Source organism: Durio zibethinus, chromosome 2, assembly GCF_047325235.1.
Source record: "Durio zibethinus cultivar Kanyao isolate XHJ-2024 chromosome 2, ASM4732523v1, whole genome shotgun sequence".
Classification (NCBI taxonomy): Eukaryota; Viridiplantae; Streptophyta; class Magnoliopsida; order Malvales; family Malvaceae; genus Durio; species Durio zibethinus.
In genome coordinates this window covers 6,787,011-6,811,796 of record NC_143163.1, presented here as the reverse complement: position 1 = coordinate 6,811,796, position 24,786 = coordinate 6,787,011, and the positions used below count along the sequence as shown (strand labels likewise).

Here is a 24,786-nt window from a genome sequence, read left to right as displayed (position 1 = left end):
TATCTCCCACAACGTCTCTTTCTTGTAATTATTTCCTGACTTTCCCTATAATAAATTTGATTTCAGTTTAATTTTTGTAATTATAATCAAAATTTTGTAATAATTCCGACAGAATCAAGTTTATATAGGATCATAACTTTTTGTTTCATTTATTGTCATGTGTCACGATAAGATATTATAATTACGAATAAATATTTCAATCTTAACAATCTAAATGAAAAAATATATATATATAATAAAACATAAATTATCATAAAAATTGATAGTAAAATTTTTAGATTTTATAAACAAAATTCATAGAATGGTATATATTTTAAAATATATTAAAAAATAAATATAATAATTATAAAATTAAGATATTTTACATCATCCTCTTAATATCAATTGTAACGTTAAAATTTTTTTATTTGATAATAAAAATGATGAAATCCAAATAATAATTTTTTCATGTCTGTAATAATCTCTTATTATGACGTTGAAAAGAAGGTAAAGCTTGCTTTTTTTAAGGACGGAGTTAGGGTAAAAGTGATAATAGTTGGAATCAAATCAGATTTAATTTAATTTTTTTAATAATATATAATATTATAAAATTTTGAAATTTAATTTGAATTAAAATTGATATTTTTTAAAATCTATCATGTTCAGAATAAATTTTATCCATTTAGTTTTGTTAATTGATTTTGAAATTTAATTTTTATATATTATTTTAATATAATTTAAAGTATATTTAAATAAAATTAAATATAAAATGATTTTTTTATTTTATAAAAATTTAAAATATTCATTAAAGCTAACAAAAGTATATAATTTGATTTAGACAAAAAAAAAAAATTTGGTTTAGTACTTTTCAATCCAAAATTCAATTTTATTTAATATTTAAATTTAATTCAAATCGAATAAAAAATTTAATACAAAACAAACTCAACACTATAATTTTACATCAATTTTTTATTTTTTGACTGTTTTTTTTTTTTTCCTGAGAGAAGGTTGAGGTCTGACTAAATAGAAAAAACCAAACTCTGATACAAATTATTTTCTTCTCGCTTGTAATAACAAAGACAAGGAAGAGAAGGCGAAGGAGGAGTGGGGCCCACTTGTTTTGAATCGTGCGTCTTTGACCCGCTTTCATTTCCCTGCCCTGTTAACTTTTCATCTCCTACTACAGTTTATTTGTCAATAAATGTTTTCTTTTTTTGGGTTGGGGGGGGGGGGGGGGGGTGTTTGAAAACACATGTTGGTGACTTTAATGGAGTTACTTTGACTAAGACAACAAAATTATTAAAAATTACACCCCGGAAAAAAATAAAAAAAAAAACTAATATTTTCATAGTTGAAAAAAAGAACCTCACTCACGTCCGATTCTTCCCTTGTTTTTCTTTCTTCTTTCCCCCTTACCAAACACAATATCCTCTTTGTCTTTCCCCCTCTTTCTCTCCAATTTCCTCCAAAATTCGGAGAGAAAGAAAAGAAAAGAGAGCATAATTGTGTTGTGGAAGACAAAGAGAGAGAAGGAAAGAGAGTCGAGGTTTCTGGAATCTTTAATCAAACATTTCCCTTTCTTTTTGCTTTTGGCTTTAGTTCAGAGAAGAGTCTATTCGAAGTTTATTGTTTGTTTTCCTTTTTTGCTCCTTGATTCGGTCAACGACCAATATGGGGATGGTTTTGGACGCCCGTTTTAGACCGAATTGATGGCTCCACGATTCATCAAGTGGAATATTGATTACGATTTTGGGGATTTAGCTCTTTAAATCAAAAGTAGCCTAAAACAAAGAAAGAAAAAAAAAATGGTGGAGCGATTCATCTGCGTTTGTTTATGGTTGATTTTGGTGTTGGATTTGGTTTTCAGAGTCGCGGGAAATGCTGAAGGTTCGTTATCATTATTTCCTTTTTCCTTTTATTTTTTTCTATTTTTGCATTCCGATTTTATATATAGGATTCAAATTAGAAGAATTTAGTAGCAATTTTGGATTGGTTTAGCAATGGCGTAAGGTTGACTGCCTGTTAGCCTCAGTGCACTAATTGACTTGACTGTTGGGATAGTTGCACGCTTCGTAATGATTAATTTCTGCGAAAATTTTGGATATGATTTGCGTTCTAATTCTCCATATTCAGTTCAGTGAAATTAAACAATTCTTTTTCTTTATCAATGTCCGAGGTCTGGATGGTATTATGTTTATTGTGATGAACCTTTCAACTTATGGTGGTGTTTTGGCCTATCCCAATAGTTCAAATGGTTTTATAATATGATTTCGTCTCTATTGGAGTTTTCAGTTTATGTAATGCAATAAATGTTCTTTACCCTATTTTCTTTGTGAAGTCCCCCATTGTTGCAAATTGAGAAACACACTTCTTTGATTTGCAAGTAATGATGGTAATTATGGAAGCGTTTGTTCACTTTCTTATAATAGTTATGTTTCATTAGAAGATATATCTGCTGACTGCTGGGACTGATGTATTGCAACCATCAATAATCTATTGCTTTGTTTTTGCATGAAACAGGTGATGCTTTGAATGCTTTGAAGACCGGTTTGTCTGACCCTAATAATGTTTTGCAAAGTTGGGATGCAACCCTTGTTAATCCTTGTACATGGTTTCATGTTACATGTAATAGTGAAAATAGTGTAACAAGAGTGTAAGTTTACTTATAATATACCTTTTTGCTACTGCAGTTGATGTAACTTTTGAGTTTCAGTTTGGCGTAATAAATGCTTTTCCTTTTGTCAATTTAGTGATCTTGGGAATGCAAATCTATCTGGTCAATTGGTTCCACAGCTCGGGCAGCTCTCAAATTTGCAGTATTTGTAAGTCAATAATTTTGAACCTGGTGATTACATTCTGCCCCACATTGTTAGAATTATTTTGAGCAGCAAAAGATAAATAAATAAAGGAAAATAACATCAACATGCTTTGCCAAATATTTAATGACTTTTTTTTTAGTTTACAGCTTCCTTTAGATAATTTCCCTTGATTTGGTTGTGGTAGATATGTTTCATTTGGAATCGTTTTTCATAAATTTGTAACTGTGTAAAATTGGATAATCATAACTTTTTAGAAAAATGCCTGAGTTAAACTCAGGGTGAAATTCCAGTACTCAACCTTAGAAAAAGTAGAAATAGTTGTGAGCACAGATTTTGTGTGCTTTTGTCTCTATGCACTGGTTTTTATTGGTTATGCCGTCTTAATCTTGAAGATGGCTGCATTCCATTGGATTTGGTTGCATATTTCATACAAAGATATTTGAATTATGTGCTTCTATTGAACTTCCTTTGCCCAAGAATTACTAAGTCAATTTTTTATGACAGGGAGCTTTATAGTAATAACATATCTGGGGCAATCCCAGAGGAGCTAGGAAATTTGACGAACTTGGTGAGCTTGGATCTTTACTTGAATGCTTTAACCGGGAACATTCCAACTACTCTGGGCAAGCTTTCAAAACTACGTTTCCTGTACGAACACACTTTACATTTGTGTATTTTTTAGCATAAATTTAGTTAATCATAATTGGATTAGGACTCCTAAAATTGCTAGATTAGGAATAAGAGCCTAAAGCCACCAATGACACTTTCCCTGAACTGAGAGGACTTTTTGATTGTTGAAAACCCATTGGTTTAGTCATGGGTTTCCTAAAAAGATAACTTTTATCTAACAAATTTACAAATGGACCATCATGGTTAGGGGTGTAAATGATACATTAGTACTTGCAAGCTACTCATGTTCGACTTAAATAAAACTCGAATTCGGCTCGATTATTATCGAGTCGAGCTTGAATAGCTCCACTTATTAATCGAGCTGAGTTCGAGCATTTTTATAATCGGCTTGAATAGCTCGTGAGTCTAATCGAATTTTTATATTTTAATATATTTTTACTATTTTAATTAATAAAATATCTCGAACTCGAGCTCAAGCTCGAGCACAAATAATCAAACTTTTATTAAATATAAGAATCGAGTTTATTTTTACATGTTAATTGAGCCTAATCGAGCGAGTTTAAATAGCTCAATTTTTATTTCAAGTTAAGCTCGAGCAAAAAAAAAAAATTTGATGAAGCTCGGGCCGAGTTTCGAGTCTCGAATTTGGAGTCAAACTTGAGCTTAATGCTGTATCGGCTCGAACTCGATCAATTACACCCCTAATCATGGTGCCAAAGACTATCTAAGGTCCAAAATACCAAATCCCTTCCACTGTGGTTGTTGGTGTTAACTCCCAAGTTCTGTACTGTTTTCCTTTCTTCTCTTCTTTAGACATGATCTTGTTTGCACAACTAGAGACTGATTGGACATCAAGTGTAATAACCAATGGGTGGAAAATATTAGCTGAGTGAATTCTAAATGACGACACTGTCATCCCCCAAATCCCACATTGGGAATATTTGAGCCTTAAACCTATAATTTTGAGATGCCTGTCGCGGACAAAGCCATGAGACCTTTTGGTTCAAAGTGGACAATATCTTGTAAGTGCTAGCCTAGTGTGGGCTCCCTTACTGCAGTGGTGAGATCTTGGTCTTTGTTGAGTGGGTCTTAATTGTGATTGTGATATATGGCCTTGATGAGAACATCAAGAATTTGAGCGGGTGGGGCTGTGATACCCATCCTAGCAACTGGGTGGTTAAGCTTTTGAGAGCCACATGGTTTGGGTCCAAAAACTTGTTGGGCCACTGATGCTTTGGTGGCTTGGGCTATTAGAAATGGTTTCTTTGGTGTAGTTGGCTTTTTTTCAGTTATACCTATGCTAAAATTATTCGCTAACCATGAGTTTTTATCAGTGAATATCCAGTTATCTTAGCAATATGCAATATAATTAATGCTTTCTTTTCTGTGGAATAGGCGTCTCAACAATAACACATTATCAGGACAAATTCCTATGTCCTTAACTGCTGTTAATTCACTGCAAGTGCTGTGAGTGTTGTTGTTAGAATTTTTTTTTTTTTTCATTAGCTGTAACCTTTGCTTCTAGAACAATATATTAATGGTGTGAAATGTTATTATGTGATGCAGGGATCTTTCAAACAATCAGCTAGTGGGAGATATTCCAGTTAACGGTTCCTTTTCACTATTCACTCCTATCAGGTTTTTTGTTTTTCTTTTATGCTATCTCATTTTGTTCTCACCTTATCTCCCCTAACTCCTGACCTCACCACCACTGCTTGTTCCCTCTCTCTTAAATTGCTATATCTTTCTTTTTTTTTTCACAGTTTTAAGAATAATCGACTGAATAGTATTCCACCTGCTCCACCAGCTCCTACCTCACCTACAACTCCAACTTCATCAGGTTTGCTCTTGATTTAGTATTATTACTGCTAAAAACTCTAAACTGTGTCTAACTTTGGGGCCTGCTTCTCTTTTATTAGTATTTATTCTCATTCTGTGGAAGTTATCTTTGCATTCACAACTTTTCTGGTATTACCATGTTCTATAGCATGCAAAGTATTGCTGTAGATTGAGTATTTTTCTGATCCTGAATTTTCTTACATCTATGTCTGTTTTATAAGAAGTTACCTTTGAGTTCAGATCTAAAATCTGATGATGTTAGGTAGTCCTAGGAATGGCTTTAGGTTCCTTAGTGGGCTAGAACATTATCTCTACCTCTGATACCCCTAACCCAGAAGTTCTGAGTTGAAATGTTGTCTGCTGCATTGATGATGGTACCGGCAGAAAGTGTTGGTAGTTATGAATATTCGTGATTCAGGTAAACTAACAGTATCTATATTTATTGAACTTCATATTGGCAGGTAATAGTGCCACTGGTGCTATTGCTGGAGGAGTTGCTGCTGGAGCTGCCCTGCTGTTTGCTGCTCCTGCAATTTTACTTGCTTGGTGGCGAAAAAGGAGACCAGAGGATCATTTCTTTGATGTACCTGGTTAGTGATTTTTCAAAAGATGGTTTTAATTGATATTATGCCGTTGTGTGCATGTCTTCACTTTTTTCTAATTTTCTTTATAGCTGAGGAGGACCCAGAAGTTCATTTGGGACAGCTTAAAAGGTTTTCTTTGCGTGAACTACAAGTGGCAACAGATAACTTTAGCAACAAAAACATTCTGGGTAGAGGTGGTTTTGGTAAAGTTTATAAAGGTCGCCTGGCTGATGGTTCTCTAGTGGCAGTAAAAAGACTTAAAGAGGAGCGTACTCAAGGTGGAGAGTTGCAGTTCCAAACAGAGGTAGAAATGATAAGTATGGCTGTGCATCGGAATTTGCTACGTCTCCGTGGCTTTTGCATGACCCCTACAGAACGGCTGCTAGTCTATCCTTTTATGTTTAATGGTAGTGTTGCATCCTGTTTAAGAGGTACCTGTTGTTTCCTTATTGATTTCTTTAGTCATGGTTCCTGTTTATGCAATGCATTTATATTATTTGTGTTATTTATTTTATTTATTTTCTTCTGGTTACCAATTCATTTCAGATGTAAACTACTTATTCTTGTGTGAGCTTCATATATCAATATCTGCTCTATCGTTTCTGCAGTTTGTGAAGAAATTTTGAACTACCGATCACATATCCTAATCTTGTTCTAAAACATTGACTTTCTTTTGATAATTTCATACATTTGGTAAATGTGGATTGTCTTTGAATCCAAGTGGAATTTTGAGAAATTCATGGAATCCAAATACTTTGTGATCTCTTCTTGTTACAATGGACCATCTATTCATCTGATTTTTACATTCTCTAGAGCGTCCGGAGTCTCAATCACCACTTGATTGGGCTATAAGGAAACGGATTGCACTGGGAGCTGCAAGGGGGCTTGCATATTTGCATGATCATTGTGATCCTAAGATCATACACCGTGATGTGAAGGCTGCAAATATATTGTTGGATGAGGAATTTGAAGCAGTAGTTGGAGACTTTGGGCTGGCCAAACTGATGGACTATAAAGATACTCATGTGACAACTGCTGTTCGTGGCACAATTGGTCATATAGCTCCTGAATACCTATCAACTGGAAAGTCATCAGAGAAAACTGATGTTTTTGGGTATGGTGTTATGCTTCTTGAACTCATTACAGGACAGAGGGCTTTCGATCTTGCTCGGCTTGCAAATGATGATGATGTCATGTTGCTTGAATGGGTATGTACTGTTTTTCCTATTACATGTGTCTCAATCGTGGTGCATTTCACAGTTTGACTTTTGTCATTCTTGTCTAGTGTTGGAATTATTCGGTTCTTGTTTCACTTGGTTGGCCAAAAGCAATAGACAAAAGTACAGTATAGCAGAACTACCCTTATAACAGAGTGAAGCTCAATTTTATTTTCCTTGCAAGGTGAAAATGCAAAAGCAGAAAAGTAGAAATAGTCGAAACTTGACAATGTTTTCTCTACAAGGTGAAGAGGTAAAAGGAAAATATAAAAATAGTTGCTAAAATTTGTTGATAGGGATGAACCTATCTTTTCTTTTCTTTAAGTTTTATCGCTCAAGTTATGTGGGGTTCCTAAGATCCTTTCAGTTCATTAATTTTAGGTATGCCATGAAGTTTTCTTTTTTTATGTAATTAATTACTATAATCTTGACATTGATCTGTGCTCCATGTTTTTTTTTGTGCCTCTTTGTCAACAGCAATTAACTAAATTAAATTCAATTAAAGCTTATCACTGGCACGAATGGTTTATGTTTTTAATTTTTTTCGCTTCAACTTGATAGCGATGCTGAAATTTCAGGTAAAAGGGCTTCTGAAAGAGAGGAAGTTGGAAACGCTGGTTGACTCTGATCTTCAGGGCAATTACATAGAAGACGAAGTGGAACAGCTAATCCAGGTGGCTCTTTTGTGCACTCAAGGCTCCCCAGTGGAACGACCTAAGATGGCTGAAGTCGTGAGGATGCTGGAGGGTGACGGCTTGGCTGAAAGATGGGAAGAGTGGCAGAAAGAAGAAATGTTCCGCCAAGAGTATACGCCTACCCACCTCCCGAATGCTAATTGGATTATTGCAGACTCCACATCTCACATCCCTCCAGATGAGTTATCTGGTCCTAGATGACCACTTCTTTAAATAGAACGTCTTCAGGCAGAGTTGGTTTTATATTTTAGAGTCGCCTTTTTCACATTTGTGCATATAGTTTTTCTTTTTTTTTTTTTTGGCCCCCATTTATCCTGTTGTTGTAACTTATATTACATGTTGTGTGGAATTGTTTGATCTTTACTGTAATTTTTATAGGGCTGCCAACTGCAATCAAGAAGACATTAGGAGCTATGGTAAAAACTTGGCATGAAGGGCTATTGAAGCACCCATGTTATTTTGATGTACTGAAATGTTAGTGAACAATGTTACACCAATAATTACACGGTAAACTTTTTTCCATCATATCCTGATTACTTCTAATTTTCAAAAAGGACAAGATTCAATGTTTACAACGAGGTCTATTGCCAGACGGCTCCAGGCCAGAACCAGTTTAATTTCTGTATGTCAAGCGTCGAAGGTCATAATAAACAAAATACAAAAATTAAAAAAAAGAGAGAAAATTTTGAAGAAAGAACATTTGGATATTGGAGACTGAATAAATTCTATCACGAAAATGAGGGATATTTTCTTGACGTTTCATATGGATAGTTTTTTAATTGTTATGGGAAAATGTGATAAAAATGAACCAATCATAGATTAATAATTCTAAAATTAAGGACTGAAACAATATCAAAAAAAAAAAAAAAGTGAGGGATTATTTTTGAAATTTGCCATTGTAAATAGTAACCTTTGTAGGTTACTTTGAATTTTTTTTTTATACTTTACTTTCAATATATTTTAAATGAATAATAATAATAAAATACATATGTTAAAATTATATCTTTGAAATTGTGTGTATATATATATATATATATATATATACATATATATTTTAATTTTAAGTTCCCATTAACCTAAAGAACTTTTGTTGGGCCAAGACAACAAATCTTCATTGAATCTTCTCTAAAAAGGCCCATTTCTTTTTTGTTCTTTACATTTTGTTTTATTTTCCCTTTTTAAAAACAATGAATATTTTAAAAATTATATATATAATAACATATATATAGATATTTTATTAGGTTGGTCACATGCATATCTTATATTAGATTAAGATTGTGCGACGCATGAAATAATTTTACTTATTTAATATTAATATATACATACAAATTATTTTTTTTTCAAAATTATATTCAAAATTTTAAAATTTATAACATATATAAAATTCTTATATAAAGATGAAATCAATTTTTTTTTCATATATTTAAAATATAAATTTGAAAATTAGTGTTCCGATGGATACAATTATTTTTTATGGTCTTATTATTTAAATATTTAATATAAAAAATTAGTTAAATGTTTAATGTCTTAGGTAAAATTGTTTGAATTTTCAATGTTTCATGTAAATTTTTGAAAAAATAATTTTTTATTGATTCAAATCAAGATAAAAAAAATTGTTGAAAGATTTAGATAAACTTAATTTTTATAATTTTTAAACATGTTTAAAAATTTTTGATAATTAAATAATTTCTTAAATAAGATTATTTGATAAATGATTAAAATTAACTATTAAGAAGATAAAATCCATATTTCAGATTTTTAATTTTAAAAAACATATCTCTAGATTGATTAGATTTCTAATTATAATTTGTAAATTTTAAAAATTTGAATATAATTTTGAAAAAAAATAATTTGTTTGCAAATATCTATATTAATTAGGTAAAATTATTTGGTACATGGCAAGCATAATAATCTAGTACTTAATCCTACCTTTTTTTTTCTCTCATTAATAATTTCATTTTCTCTCTGTCTCTAAAACTCAAATCCTTTAAAAAAACACTAATCTCACTTTTGGGTCTTGTCCTTTTTTTTTTTTATGATTGTTATTTGTCATATAAAAAACTAAATTCAGTCAAATTTATCAAGTTAGTCGAGATCAAACTTAGTTGGCAACTTACAAAATAATTGTAGAAAATAAGGAACTATTGACCATTTACTTTTGTTCTTACTATTTGTGTCATGACAAAATAATTATTGGTAGCTTTTATGAATAAGTTAGACCAATGGGTAGATCTCACTTTCAATGACATTTTGTCAAAAAAAAAACAAAAATAGTAAAGATGAAATAGCATTACTTATAAAATAAAACGATGTGTAATAATGTTTTAAAACTAAATTATGAAAATTATGTAATGTATTGTATAATGAGGATAAAGGATTGTCACATATTTTAATAAGTAAAAAAAATTAATTCGATAAACAACATATAATAATATTTTAATTCAGTCAGTGAATTTTGAAATATGTATGAAATAAAAACCCATAATGCATAATTCAAAGAAGATATATATTTTTTATAATCTATTTGATTTTAAATTTATAATTTTTTTTGTTTCATTTTTTATGTTTAGCTTATGTTGAAGACTTAAATTGTTATATATTTATAAACTATTTGTTATTAAGTTCAAAACATACTTAAATAAGTTAGTTTTTATTTTCAATTCCTGATGAAAGTTTGTTATTATTGAAGAGTAAAATAATTTAATATGAAATTTAAATTTAAATTTATATAATTATTTATAAAAATATTTTTTAATAAATTTAAAAAGTGAAAAAAAGAAAAATTATTATTTACATCATATTTTTTTAATACAGTTAAAATTTTAATTTTTAATAAAATTATTTAAATATTAATTAATTAATTAATTTTTTATTTTTAACATCCTATTTCAAAAATTTATTTTTAAAATAATTTAAAAGTTTTTAAAAATAAATATTCGAAAATCTTTAAAAACTTTCAAAAATATATTTTGGAAGTTTTTAAAACCTACTCAACATTTATTTTCAGAAATTTTAAATTTTTGAGGGATTTATTTTTAAAAATTTTTAAAAAATTTTTAAAAAATTTTTAATCACATCAAAATATTTTAACATAAAATCTTATAAAATTAAATACAAAATTAAACAAAAAAAATAAAACAATAAATAATTTACTTTTGATTTTAGATTTTTTAACTTTAAAATAATGATTTTTTTTTTTTTTTAAATCAGGTCGATTGAGACTTAAAATTCTTTTTTCGTTGGAAAGAGAGAAAAGATGGGTGACAGGATACAAGGTGTTTGGGTTTTTAATAAATTTGTGATTTGGAAAAGCAAAACCCGATAAAGAATCCAAACAGAGTAAAATTATTAAAGACATCAACAGTTCGTAAGTTCCCGACTCTGTTTTTCTTTTCTCAAGAACGTACTCGGAAAATCATGGCTTTAGCTTGACAGTTGAAAGACAGCTTCACCTTTTTTGGATAGTAATGGAAGATTATTTGGGGTTGGAAAATGGAAAGCACTCCTGGGGCGATAAAGAAAGAATAAAAACACCGATGAAATGTCTCCATCTTCAACTTTTCCTTGTCTTTTTTTGCTTAATACTTTCCAGGTTTACACTGTTAGGTGCTTGGTTGTTTCCACTTATCCTCATTTTTGTTCCTATCTTTTATTTGACTATTTCATTATTTGTTTTATTCATTTTTTCCATTGAGAATGCTTAGATTCAAATAATATAAAATAAAATCATAAGGTCCAAAACCTATTGCTCTGAAGCATTCTTGGTAGGGGGTGTTCATTGACTTGTTATTTTCCATGTTTCAGATTATGGTTTCTGTCGAATACTAATTTGTTATTCTTCAATGTCAATGACTATTTAGTTTCACAAATATTAATGTTTAAAGATCAGATTTTTTTAAGCTCTCTCTGTATTAATTTTTTAGGGTGGAAGGTAGGTGCTTACTCATTTCTTTTCCTGCAAATGGCATTCATACGTTGGAGATGTCGTATTCGATATAATTTCTTTGTTATGCAGAGCTTTGATATAAATACTATGGGGTTGATCATATTTGTGGAAGTCGAAATGGCTTTCTTTTTTCAACAATAATTTGTGTAGACTAAAATTGTATCTGAATATGATGACAATTATAGTCAAGATTCTTTGTTTTGTTGCTTATGATGATTGGTTAGTTTGAAGTTTCTTGGAAGTTTATTTGTGCCATGGAAGGATGTTCTTTTAACAAATCGTTTTTAAACTTTTGTACAACTGGTGAAATTTAGACTGGAACTTTTCAACATGGAAATTGGAATGAACTAGCGGAGATTGATATAATACTTTCATCTCTAGTAAATAGTGGGAGGTGATATGTGGTTTATTTTAATGACAAGAATCTTTTTAGTCAAGATTTTCCTATGGCACATGCATTTATGTAATGCAAGACCTGACGGAGGAAATGCTCATTTGACATATCAAAGAGGATAAAGAACTCTTATCAGGTATGGAGTCAATCGTTGTATTAAGCATCTAGATTATGCTACATGCTACTCTAACATTCAAGTTGAAATATAATTTTTCCAACATGTGACAAAGTAATCAAGTCCGAAAGGTCCATTATTATCAAGCCACCGCATGTGATATTTAAATGGTCGATTCTTTTGGCAGCTTTATAAGGTGAGCAGAAGCAGGCCTAGTCTAAACACTACCTGAAGTTAGAATGACAGGCTAAAAACATCGTATCTTAATATTTAGGTGGCGTCTTATCATTCTATATTCTAGGCTTTTGAGTGATGGTTGGTTAAAAGAAAGCTCCCATTGACGGAGACGAATTTGTATGTTATTTGCAGAACATTTAATTTAAACTGGTATATTTTGCTTTCCTTTCAAAAAAGATGGTGGCACTTCAATGATTTCAAATGCAACATCAATGAAAAATTTGGATCCATTTTCCTTGCATGATAGAAGGCTAGATCATCATGCAAATGAGGAAAAAGAAATAAAGGAGGACATTTGGTGAAGCTGTGTAAAATAGAACTGTCACTCTTTGCTGAATTACTATTAAAGATCAATGCATGCTGTAGACCGATAGCTACTATCTATATGGAAAGCTCTGAACATTGACATCTGGTTTGAATGATCAACTTAAGATGTCTCGTCTTCCAAGGACTGACTTCTGCATGGGTCACCTTCGTGATATCCATAAGAAATCCCGGTTGAGGGTGAAATATATCCTACAATGTTAAGTTTTAGATTGTTGATTAGCTATGTTATGAACCTATATGTCTGTCAATACATATGGATAACAATTCCTGTTGCTGCTCTTCTAATGTCAAAGCAAGAAGATTAGAAGAGCTGTATTTGTACAACATGTCTATAACCAAAATGTACAAGCTATAGCTTGCTATTAGGGGTTGATTCATCTTTCTTTGTATAGGAAAAATTGTGACTAGACTATAGATATGGGCATCTTTTATAAGCTAGAACAGCTTGAGTGACAAGCAACGGAAGAGATGGCTTTCTTTGATAGATAGGAATTGATGTTCTTTTCAAAATGTTTCCTATATATTAGTACAGTTTCCTTTCCCTTTTAAAAGATATTGTGGCACTTTTAAGGATTGCAAATGCCACATCAAAGTAAAAAAGTGAACCATTTCCCTTGTACTATAGAAGTAAAGAGCATCACGTAAATGGGGGAAAAGGAATAAAGGAAGACATTAGGTGAAGGTGTGGAAATAGACCTGTCACTCTTTGTTATATTACTATTAAAAATCAATGCATGCACTAGTCTAACCAGTACTGTCAACAAATGAAAAGCTATGAACATTGACATCTGGTGTGAAATGATCGACTTTACATGTGTCTTCCTCCAAGGACTGACTTCTGCTTGAGTCACCTCCTTTATATCTATAATAAATCCAGTTTGAGGGTGACATATAGTTTATCATGGAAACTTACGGAGTGTTGATTGACTGTAGCATGGATCTATATATTTGTCAAAGTGGATGGAAGCATTCTCACTACGCATCCCACACCAAAGCAAGAAGATTAGAGGAGCTTGTCTTTGTGCAAAGTATCCAAAACCGAAATGTACAAGCTATCAGCTTGCTGTTCTATGACCTGTGGAATTTCCTTTCAGCCTAAGATGGTCCTGCCCAGGTATAGGATCTTGGAAATGTCAAATATAGATAAAATTTTCTCAAATCTCCTTCTACCATTTTATGCATTGCACTCTAAATTGTGTCATTGTTTGTTGACTGGCATACAGTTTGAGAGTTCAAAAGCAGGGAAATGGTATGTGCCATGTATTGAATTTGTTTAAGTCCATTTTTTATTAGTTGTTTTTCTTTTAATTTTCTTATTAAGGTTTCTTTAGCCGCAAATTTGGTATGAACAGTTTAACTTGTGTGATCACAGGTCATTGCACAAATGTACCCCGCAATGTAAACTTGGAAAAGCTGCAAAATAACTATTTGTTTCCTGAGGTTATCTTTATAATCTTCTATTCTGACATCTTTTCTGCTAGGATTTAGGTTCATACCAGTTTGATATTTTAGTTTTGTCCTCATAGATGATCTTTATAATCCCATAAGTATTCCTTTGCTCCTTTTTTTTGCATGGTGGCACTTCAATCTAATAAGAATGGAGAAAACTTATAGCCCTTCTTTTGTCACTGGTGATGGACCTTTTATTTATTCCCACATTGCAAATTTTTTTTTTATTGAAATTATAGTTTTTTATGATCAAATTGATTCTTAAGCACAAGATATTATTGCCTTATTGTCTGGACTCTTAGTTTCATCCATTTTACCAAGCATATTATCTATTTCTTTACTAATTTTAAAACTTCCACTGCTTGGATTTCTCTTGGTTAACCAAGATGACATAATATTTTACCATTTGCTGCTGCTATTTGATTCGAATTGGATTGGAAACAGATTTCAAAGCGGGAGCTCAATCACCTGGATAAGTACCCAAATGCAAGAGTGATTAGCCTTGGAATTGGTGATACCACAGAGCCCATTCCTCAGAAAATTAGCCTTAGCATGGCTAATGTAAGTCTAATCAAATTCCTGTCTGTTCTTATAGTTTGTGCTGCTACAGTCTTTAAGATTTGAGAATCGAGATATGGACCTAGATGGAACAGGCTTATGTTAACATTAACTTAAACAAGAAATTTTCAAACATACGCTATTAGATTGATGGTAGGCTAGTTGGTTGAAGTCCAATTCAGGGTTCATCTCAGTGCAACCAAACTTGTTCAAAGCCTCTATATTTGAAATGGTTGGCTATAAAATTTTCAACTGTACATTTGAAATGTTTTCTGAATCTATCAATGTCCTACTGTCCTGAGTTTTAAATTTAAGACTTAAGAGAGCTGTTTATGATGAAGAGTCCATGGTTAGTCACATGTCTTCTTGTTTGCAGAAATTGTTTTGTACCTAAGGCCAGTGTTGCACACCTAGGCTCTAAGGTGCTGCACATATAAAGCAAAGCACCTTTAATCAAGTGTATGCCTTTCGCAGGGATTTAGGCAATGAATTAGCCATCATAAATAACCCATTTTCCATCTTTGTGATGGGATAAAATGAAGTTTGCTTCATTTGATTGAGAAATAAGTATTTCACTTCTATGTTATTTTACAGTATGCATGTGCCCTTTCAACTGCTGATGGTTATAGAGGGTATGGAGCTGAGCAAGGAAATCAGGTATATTGGTGTTTGTTTCTCCAGTTCTGGTTTATTGTAAAGGAACATGTTTGTTTGCTGATTACACTATTGATTCATTTCTTGAAATTCAATGTATCTGTTACAGCCATTAGCTGTGAGATTCTTAGACCATTTTGTTTCTTTGTAGCCAACTCATGATTAGTATTTTACCAGTAGTATGGCTTAGGTGACTCTGTATTAAATTAGTTTTATGAGCCTAGCTGAGAAAATCAGAGGATAAATCATTTATCCTGCTTCCAGTAAACAATGTGTATATACTATTTTGAAACTAAATTATATGTGCAAGGTTAAAGGTTGCACTGCTCCAAAATACTGAATTCCCTTTGGATGTCTGAGATGTAATTTTGTGCTGGTTCTGTTTATCTTGTGCTTTAGTAGGGATGATTGTTTAAGCAATTGTTATCAGGTTAACTTCTATTATATTAACATTGTATAATTAACAGGCATTAAGGAAAGCAATTGCAGAAACATTCTACAAAGATGTAGTCATAAAAGACACAGAAGTTTTTGTATCAGATGGTTCTCAGTGTGATATTTCCCGCCTTCAGGTTACTCTTATAAGATTATTTCTTTTTGTACCTCCCTCTTTGTTCCTTTAGCCAGCATCTTGTGCGAGTAAGCTTACAACTAGAGCTAACTTGTAGATTTCTTATGTGCTAAATGCTCATCTCTTTCTATATTTGCAGTTGCTTCTAGGTTCAAAGGTGACAATAGCCGTGCAGGATCCATCTTTTCCGGTGACATTATGATCTCTCTGTTTAACCTTTTATTAATTATTTTGTGCCACTGCATGTTGCTTTCCTAATAGCAAAAACATCTTCAAGAAAGCTGAATATGGATATAAGTATAGTAATAAACAAGCATAATTAATTAAGTCTTGGTAATTTTCTCTTAATTTTGAATACATTTTTTATTGTCATAATGTTTGGAGCTTGCATATGCAAATAAAAAAGGGTTAATATTTTGAACAACCCTTGAACTATAGTGAGATATTCAATGTGGTCTTTGAACTTTAAAAATCTCTAATGTGGTACCTAAACTATGAATTTGTTAACTAATGTGGTACATGGAGGGTTGTTTGTCAGTCGTGTGTCATCATTTGGAGCTAATCACATTAAGGGTAAGTACTATATTAGTTAAAAGATTTATAGTTTAGGTACCACATTAGAGATTTTTAAAGTTTAGGGATCACATTGAACATTTCACTATAATTTAGAGGTTGTGCAAGACATTAACCCAATAAAAAAAAAAAAAACCACTACACATAAGAAACTAACTCATTTTTCAAAACAACAACAACAACACATTAAGCCTTATATTCGATACTCTGGGGTCGACTGTATGAAAAACCAAATAAGAGAATCAAGTTAGGTTGTAGTTTGAATCTTCTTACGCCACTCATTTTTATCAACAACCACTTTTTCATCTAATTCCTTAACCATCATATCGTTTTTTATTACTTGCATCTGTATCTTTCGTGGTCTACCTCTAAACATTTTGATCTCTCCTAGATCTAGAGACTCAATTATTCTAACCGGTGCACAGCTAGGCCTATGTTTCACATGTCCAAACCATCACAAACGACCCTCTCTCATTTTCTCATCAATTTGGACTACCCTTAATTTTTCTCGAATCTCTTCATTTATGATTTTGTCTTTTCTAGTCTTACCACACATCCATCTAAGCATCCACATCTCCGCCACGTTCATTTTCTTCTCATGAAAATTAAATTAGTATTTTGCCTGAAGATTTGATGTTACAGGAACTGTACTATTGTATTTACACCACAATTTAGTTTTCCATCATCATCATCATCATCATACTTTTTGCATTGTCTATACCATTTTCCTCCTTTAATTTCCTCAAACTGAGTAAGCTTTTTAATATGATTAAAAAGGAAAAGAAAAGGAAAACTAAAATTTAAATACTTTAAATAAATTACCTTATTTTTCTTTAGATAATTGTGCTGGGAGATCTATTTCTTGGGAAATATGTTATTGGAAACTAATTGGGAAACTCTGGAAACATGTTGGGGGGTAATTTATTGTGCTGAGGGAGGAATCCTTATAGTAACAATTAGATGAAATATTACCTAATTTCATCATACATTTTTTTAGTTTTCATATGAAAGTTCCTGGTTGGTGCCTGGAAATTGGCTGTTGTCACATGTCTGAATCTTTTTGTACAGAAACAACATACCTTATGATTGACTGATAATTGATCATTTTAGGCTTTTTTAATGATTTACGATTGATCCTTGAATCAGAGATGTAAAATTTAAGATGGAAAATGTGCTTTGCAACAGGCTTATATAGATTCAAGTGTTATTATCGGCCAGGCTGGTGATTATCAAGACAAAACTGGGAAGTACCAGAACATTGAATACATGCTGTGCGGACCTGAAAATAATTTTTTCCCTGATTTAGCAACCACTCCTAGAACAGATATTATCTTCTTTTGTTCTCCAAATAATCCTACAGGTCATGCAGCAACAAGGACACAATTAAAGCAGCTTGTACGGTTTGCTAGGGATAATGGATCAATTATTATTTTCGACTCTGCTTATGCAGCGTATATCACTGATGACAGTCCTAAATCAATATTTGAAATTCCTGGTGCCAAAGAGGTAAGCTGCTGACATGTCATCTAACTAAGAAAAATTCCTGTTTCCTCTGCTGTAAGTAAGGTTGTAATGGTTCTGTAATTGAGAGGTAATCTATATCATTTGGCTATTTTGCCTTTCGATAGATTAAGCACTAATGAATTGGAACTAAATGCTAGAGACCAGTTAACATTTATTTGACTACCATAACTTACAAGGCTTTGGTTAATGATCAATACATAGGAATGGTAGATGGAAATGATAAAAGCTTTTGGAGCAGAATTCGTTCATTTTGGGACTCTTAAGTAGACCTGATAAAATTTCTTATGGCAGCTAGTAAAAACTGATTGTCACCAATTTAAAGAGGATTTGTGATTTTGAAAGTATAATTGTGTGGTAGAGTTCATGATGAATTTCATGCTTATATATCAAATCCATTGATTTGTTGGATATTAAATAACAAATTTGAAATCACCTGGATGAAAATTTTAATTTTAAATTCATTTCTCATGCTTCCTGAGATACATAGATATATTAAGAGACAGAGAGATGGCTCAGAGTCGGACAATATATATTTTGTTAATTTGCTTCATGAAGTACAGCACATCAATTTACATGGCGTTAAGCTTATCCTGAAAAGAAAAAATATTTTCCTCAGGTTGCAATTGAAATTTCATCATTCTCCAAATTTGCTGGGTTCACAGGAGTTCGTCTTGGTTGGACGGTGGTCCCTGAGGAACTCTTGTTTTCAAGTGGGTTTCCTGTCATAAATGACTTCAATCGTATTGTATGCACTTGCTTCAATGGAGCATCCAACATAGCTCAGGCCGGTGGACTAGCTTGCCTTTCTTCAGAAGGTTTCCAGGTAAGTGTAAATACTAGAAGTTAGTCTAAGAAAGTCTTACACTGTAAATATTAGGAGGGTGTAAAACATTGTGCTTGCCTGCATAGTGTACAGGATTGTGCTTGCATGCATAGGCATATTTCATGAAAGTAATGCATGTGCTTTCTAATAACCACATTAGTCACATCAAGATCTTCCACAATATAATGATGTTATAGAGGTTACTTGAGACTGTTTGAGAAAGTTCGTAAATCATAAGGGCCAACTTGTAGTTTATTGTTGTTCTATTGAAGTGCCTGCAGTCATGTCCAATGAGAGTAAGGATGTCAATGGGTAAGGTATGGGGTGGGTAGAGCATTCTCCATTTTCATCTCTAATTTTTGATATTATACCCATCCCCATAATCATACTCGGTGCATATTTCAAATTCATCTCTATCCCTATTCCTGTAGATATTTAATGAGTATGAGTAATCTTTGTAGGATAAAAAATTTCAAACCATGCCTATCCCTGACTCCATTCCCAAAATTTAATACTCATCCTCATCCCAGTAGGGTAGAAAATCGCGTTCCCTGTAGGGTTTGGGTAAGATTAATTTCCCTAAATGAGAGTGTTTTCTCTCTTGAGTTAGCTTAATAGTTTGTTTGACAGAAATATTCATATGGGAAAGTTTCCTTGTTGGAGTTCACTGATTATCATTCTACGAATTCTAAAAAATTTTTAAGTTTTTTACTCTTCTCTGGTAGCTTTGGGAGGGGTTGGTTCGGAAAAGAGGCTCTTGCAAACAAAACAGAGGTGGAGATAATAATTTGAAACAGTTCTTTATCAACCTGCTTTAGCACATAGCATTTGTGGTTGTTAGGAAGGTAAACAATTTTACTCAGATTTGAGCCAAACCTTGAAGAGAAACAAAAGTAGGTGGGAATGTAATTTTGGCATGCAAGTCTAACAAAATATAAGTATACTATGTGATGTGGTACTTTGTTTAGCTGCTAAAATATTAAGTCCGAGTATTGTAGAGGACCAGGACTGCTGAATTTGTCTTTTGGAAAAATCTCAGGCCATCCATTCAGTGATTGACTACTACAAGGAGAATGCGAAGATATTGGTAGAGACTTTTGCCTCTCTTGGTCTAAAGGTTTATGGCGGTGTAAATGCCCCATATGTTTGGGTGCATTTTCCAGGTTCAAATTCATGGAGCGTATTCACAGAAATTCTTGAGAAGACTCATATAATAACAGTACCAGGATCTGGTTTTGGTCCTGCTGGTGCAGAGTATATCAGAATTAGTGCTTTTGGGCATAGAGAGCGCATCATAGAAGCATCGAGGAGGCTGGAAAATCTTTTCTCCAAGAGAGAAGCCCTTTTTAACTTTGTAGAATAAAGAGTGAAGCGGTTTCACCTGCCATTCCATGGTATAATTATTATGTAAAATACTAATAACAATATAATAACCTGGCAGAGTCCCATGGACCGATCTTCAAGTGTTACATATTGCTTAGAAAATTTTTCTTGCCATCCAGTCTATTATCATTCCAGGCATTCTAGGGTTTTTTTTTTTTTAATGTGTTGCATAAACTGGACTTTGATAGAGGCCTATGCTCAATTTCAAACTGCCAAAGTGGCTAAAGATGCATCAGCACACGTACAGAATCATTGGAGACATTGTTTTTACTGGTTTTACAACTCATGGATGATTCAACTAGCTATTTCCCATGAGCATGTTCTTTTTGAAGGGTTTAGAAAAAGAAAACGAAAAATCTTGAAAAGTGAATTTGAAATTTAGTTTAATTAATTTATACAAATTTAAATTTCAATAACCGTGATTTCTTCTTTTGTCCCATACTATGATTTTTTTTTTTAAACCAAAATAATCTTGGAAGATACATATTTGGACACACATTTTTAAATGGAAATTACTCAATGACGTCAATACTGAATGGCATTATTCTCAATTTCTCACAACAATGACCATATGGAGATACTGTGCTGTCACTTGAGATTAGAAAATAAGCAAAATTCATTAAAGCTAGTAACAAAACAAGGACGAAGACAACTCCGAGCTATCTTGCTTTCCAGCGTCACATAATTTCATTCTTTACATTATAAAAGGATACGAGAGATAGGTTATGACTTATATAAATCACAATATCACCGTGGTGCTTGCAAAATCAATCTTTCTAGTAAAAAAAAAAATGGGCAACAGAATATGGTATCAACCAATGTTCTGGAAAGTTGACGCCGAGTCAGATCCCTAAGTACCCTGATGATGGCACTAGATATTGAGGGTCTGACAACTTACTAGTTCAGAAGATCGAACAGTCCTTGTGGCAATATCTGTCCAAAGATCTGTTTTGATAACTGTTGCAGATTCAGCAGACTCAGCGTGCACACCAGAAGATTCATCTGATGAAGATGATGAGGCAGATGGTAGGGAAGTAAAATGGTTTTGAACGTCAGTCTGCTGTACTGAGATATTGTTGTTGGCATCTTTAGTAACCACATGAAGCTTTCCTAGTAAACCAGCCAGTAAATAGGGAGTCTCTGAATCGGTAAAGTCAGGAATGGGGACCTCTCCTACTACAACTTTCCAAGCATCATCTTGGTAATTATATACCTTGATCTTAGCACTTTCAAGAGAACTAGACGGATCGAGGGCATACAACTCACCATCCACAGTGACACTTAATTTCGTTCCTGCCTGTCTTGCAGGCCAACCCTCACCCATGCCCACTGGCATTTCAACCCATGAATTTAGCTCTGGATCATATACCTCCCCTCCAACATCAACAAAAAACGGCCAGCAATATAAACTCTGAGGCACAAACAACCTTCCCCTATATGATGTCATTCCTGTGGCAATGGGTTTGAGTAGATCAGCCAGAAAAGCAGTGGGTAGAACCTGAGCTTTTGAAAATGGCATGCTTGGTATTTGGGACCATATACCACTATGAGGATCAAATACTTCAGCAGACTGAAGAGGAGTTAATCCGCCACGACCCCTGGTAACTCCTCCAACAACAAATAGCTTATTATTTAAGATGCCAGTCTTACAGTAGGCCCTACCAGTTGACATTGGACTTACTTCACTCCATGAATTTAGAACTGGATTATACTGCCAAACACAACTCATGGCTGAAGCTCTGGAGAATCCTCCTAACACATAGAGGCATCCATCAACAGCACCAACGGCACACCCACAGAATGACATTCTGTCCAATGCATCCTTCCTGCCAAGCCAACCCCTTATGACATCTGCAATTTTTATGCTCGAGCCCATCGCATTCCACATCCAAAGGCTAGTTAAACCTTTCCTGGTTTCGCCTTCAAAAGCAACATTGGGCATTGGAGGTAACCTCTGCCATCTTCTTGACAAAGGGTCCAAGCCATACCACAAAAGCTTGTCACCTTCAACCTTAGTCAATATATAGAGCCATTCCTCTGATTTTCCAAGTTCTTTCCTTATATTGAATAGCTCAGTACTCATGATGGCAGCTTTCCAGGCTCGAGACACTAACCTCACGTTCAAGTAATTAATCCTTGGAATTCTGGCAAGAATCTGATAGGACATCTCATCAGGAAGGCTGGGAATCAATCTCCGGTTCTCCTCACAAAGACATGATGACAGCTTCTGCCTCTTGCATGCTTCACTTTGTGAAACCTCTAAGGGGTCACTCGTTGGAGCACTGGAATTATTTAGACTTAAGAATGCCCCCATCAATGTCTTACTGTTGCAATATATTAATATATCAACGCCAGAAATATTGAAACCTTTGATGGCTAGAAATTTTAATCAACACCAAAATATGCAACTTTCTACATGAACCTGCTCAAAACCATCAGGCTCTATCTTGTATCTGAGGTAAGAACAGAAAAGCAGAGTAAAATGGAAGACATCAGAGTTGAATTAAAAGGACAACAGCGTCAACTAAGGGAAATTTAATGTAGTTTCAGTACAACCATCTATTTGAAGGAAGATCATCAATAAATAAACTGATCCACCAAATTGAAAAAATAAGCATTTTACCATCATCTGTAGAATGGGAAGCTCTAAAGAAGGGGGAGATACCATCTCCTTTGCAAATTGTATAATGAGAAAAGAAACTGGAATGCCTTATGTACAATTGGAAAGTTTGCTAAGAAAAGAAATGAGCAATAAGAGACTTCCCCTTTTACCGCTGAGTAATTAAATGGTATTATTCCCAATTAAATTAGTTAATTCTTAAATTTAAACAATGGCAGCCAGAAATTCTCATCTCAGTATATCACAATAAAGATGGTCTCATTTAATTCTTCCCCTGTATATCTCTGCAACATCAACTCTTTTACCGCTGGTGTCAGCACCCTCATCAGAAAGCAAAAATTGAAAGAACAACAACAGTGAACCAGAATAGAACAGGCAAATACCCTCTTTAAAAAATTCCAATATACAGTCAACAGGGAGAAATAAAGAACGCGACAATAACTTAGAGTTCTGAGACTGTCAAAAATGGTAAACCTTTCTTAAATTTCCCAAATAAAGCCAATTAGAAACAATGTTGCACAAACTCAGGTAAGGGTGTCAGAACAAATATTCATCAACAAAAAGGCAGGTTTAATTTTTCTTGTAGGTTTTTTCCTTATAATTCAATAGAATAGATCATAACATCTTTCTCCCTAAAAGTTTAGCAAAATCAGAATAATAGTAAAGAACATATTCAAAATTTACTTCCTCACCTATCCTAAAATTTTCTCAACAACCAAATAAAGTCGAAAAAAAAGTTCAATATATTGATCACTCTTCACCCAGCAAAAAAGAAAAGAAAAAACCCCAATTCCCCAAATTCCCAATTATAACAATTCAACAAGGGTTCTTCACATAAATTCTCAATTAATTAAAAAAACTACAGTAATCTAAAAGAAGAGAAAAAAATCTGCTAAATTAAGTACAACATTTATCTACAATCAATTGAACACCCATGAAACAAATTGAAGAATAAATGAAAGAATAACAGCCATTATTTTGAACCGAACGCAGTATATTATTCCAAGGGACAAACTTTCCAATAAAACGGCTTCAAATTCATAAAAAGTTGAATCCCAGAAAATTAAAAGAGCAAAATTTTCCTTTAAAGAAGAAAAAGAAAGGAATTGAAACAGTGAAAAGAAAGGGGGAAAACCTTAATATTTGCGGAAAGAGGAGGGGACAGAGAAGACGATTCGTCCGAGGTTTTCACGCAATCCATTCGTAATTCACTTTTTGTACAGAGACAGAGCTTCTGTGTCCTGCGTGAACAACCTATATTCCTTTCTTTAGGATTCTTCATCATTTTATAATAGTATTAATAATAATATAATAATGTGATTTTATAATTTTAAGTTTTTGTAATTTTATATTTGGTTTTGTTTTATTTTACTTTTATATTATAATTACGTATCTGCTCAGATCACCTTCTAAACGTCACTTAACCCTAATTACTTATTTTATACTAATTCATAAGACTTTTAGTAACTTAATTTGTCAGTAATGACTCTACTCAAATCTTTAATAATTTCATTCCATTTCATTATGATTGGACGTCTAGTCATTATTTTTTATATTTGATTTTGATTTAGATATATCTAATTGGAATTTGAAATGAATTAATTTGAAATTAATTTAATAATTTTAATTTTATATAATATTTATAAAACAATATTTTTTATTATAAATTATATCTTAATTATAATAAATATATTATTTTTATTAAATTAGCCTCTTAAATTAAAGCATTAGATAATAATTTTATTAATATAATACATATATAAATATAAAATTAATTAAATAATCAAATATATCTTATATAAAATATAAAAGGTAAAACTTTTGACAAAAAAAACCAAAGGTGGATGGT

At 32.6% G+C, this 24,786-nt stretch overlaps 3 protein-coding genes across 10 annotated transcripts; 2 read left to right on the top strand and 1 right to left on the bottom strand.

Annotated features, from left to right (window-relative positions):
• The first annotated feature begins 1,347 nt into the window (after nucleotides 1-1,347).
• Nucleotides 1,348-8,288, top strand: LOC111309126 (BRASSINOSTEROID INSENSITIVE 1-associated receptor kinase 1-like). Of its 5 annotated transcripts, none has more exons than XR_002692351.2 (12): nucleotides 1,348-1,866; nucleotides 2,500-2,632; nucleotides 2,730-2,801; nucleotides 3,303-3,446; nucleotides 4,824-4,895; nucleotides 4,995-5,066; nucleotides 5,192-5,268; nucleotides 5,729-5,857; nucleotides 5,941-6,282; nucleotides 6,665-7,059; nucleotides 7,137-7,321; nucleotides 7,647-8,288. XR_002692351.2 is itself a non-coding variant. In XM_022908015.2 (11 exons), the coding sequence occupies exons 1-11, from the start codon at nucleotides 1,785-1,787 to the stop codon at nucleotides 7,962-7,964; spliced, it is 1,836 nt and encodes a 611-aa protein (XP_022763750.1). In that variant the 5' UTR covers nucleotides 1,348-1,784; the 3' UTR covers nucleotides 7,965-8,288. The 5 variants fall into 5 exon arrangements, 3 of the variants coding, with proteins under 3 accessions (XP_022763750.1, XP_089604686.1, XP_089604684.1); XR_016330393.1 differs by having other exon boundaries at nucleotides 7,630-7,758; XM_022908015.2 differs by lacking the exon at nucleotides 7,137-7,321.
• Nucleotides 8,289-10,971: 2,683 nt separating this feature from the next.
• On the top strand, nucleotides 10,972-20,431 carry LOC111309124 (aminotransferase ALD1, chloroplastic-like). 3 transcript variants are annotated; one of them, XM_022908011.2, is made up of 11 exons: nucleotides 11,014-11,130; nucleotides 13,716-13,896; nucleotides 14,006-14,031; nucleotides 14,155-14,222; nucleotides 14,676-14,792; nucleotides 15,384-15,446; nucleotides 15,911-16,015; nucleotides 16,154-16,204; nucleotides 17,773-18,093; nucleotides 18,728-18,934; nucleotides 19,974-20,431. In XM_022908011.2, the coding sequence occupies exons 2-11, from the start codon at nucleotides 13,826-13,828 to the stop codon at nucleotides 20,295-20,297; spliced, it is 1,353 nt and encodes a 450-aa protein (XP_022763746.1). In that variant the 5' UTR covers nucleotides 11,014-11,130; nucleotides 13,716-13,825; the 3' UTR covers nucleotides 20,298-20,431. The 3 variants fall into 3 exon arrangements, with proteins under 3 accessions (XP_089604661.1, XP_022763746.1, XP_022763743.1); XM_022908008.2 differs by having other exon boundaries at nucleotides 11,022-12,239; XM_089748535.1 differs by having other exon boundaries at nucleotides 10,972-13,896.
• Nucleotides 20,432-20,909: 478 nt separating this feature from the next.
• Nucleotides 20,910-24,233, bottom strand: LOC111309122 (F-box/kelch-repeat protein At1g22040-like). Of its 2 annotated transcripts, none has more exons than XM_022908003.2 (2): nucleotides 24,073-24,233; nucleotides 20,910-22,770 (listed from the first exon to the last, which is right to left on the bottom strand). In XM_022908003.2, the coding sequence occupies exon 2, from the start codon at nucleotides 22,629-22,631 to the stop codon at nucleotides 21,189-21,191; it is 1,443 nt and encodes a 480-aa protein (XP_022763738.2). In that variant the 5' UTR covers nucleotides 22,632-22,770; nucleotides 24,073-24,233; the 3' UTR covers nucleotides 20,910-21,188. The 2 variants fall into 2 exon arrangements, with proteins under 2 accessions (XP_022763738.2, XP_022763741.2); XM_022908006.2 differs by having other exon boundaries at nucleotides 20,910-22,641; nucleotides 24,073-24,220.
• Between the last annotated feature and the right edge of the window lie 553 nt (nucleotides 24,234-24,786).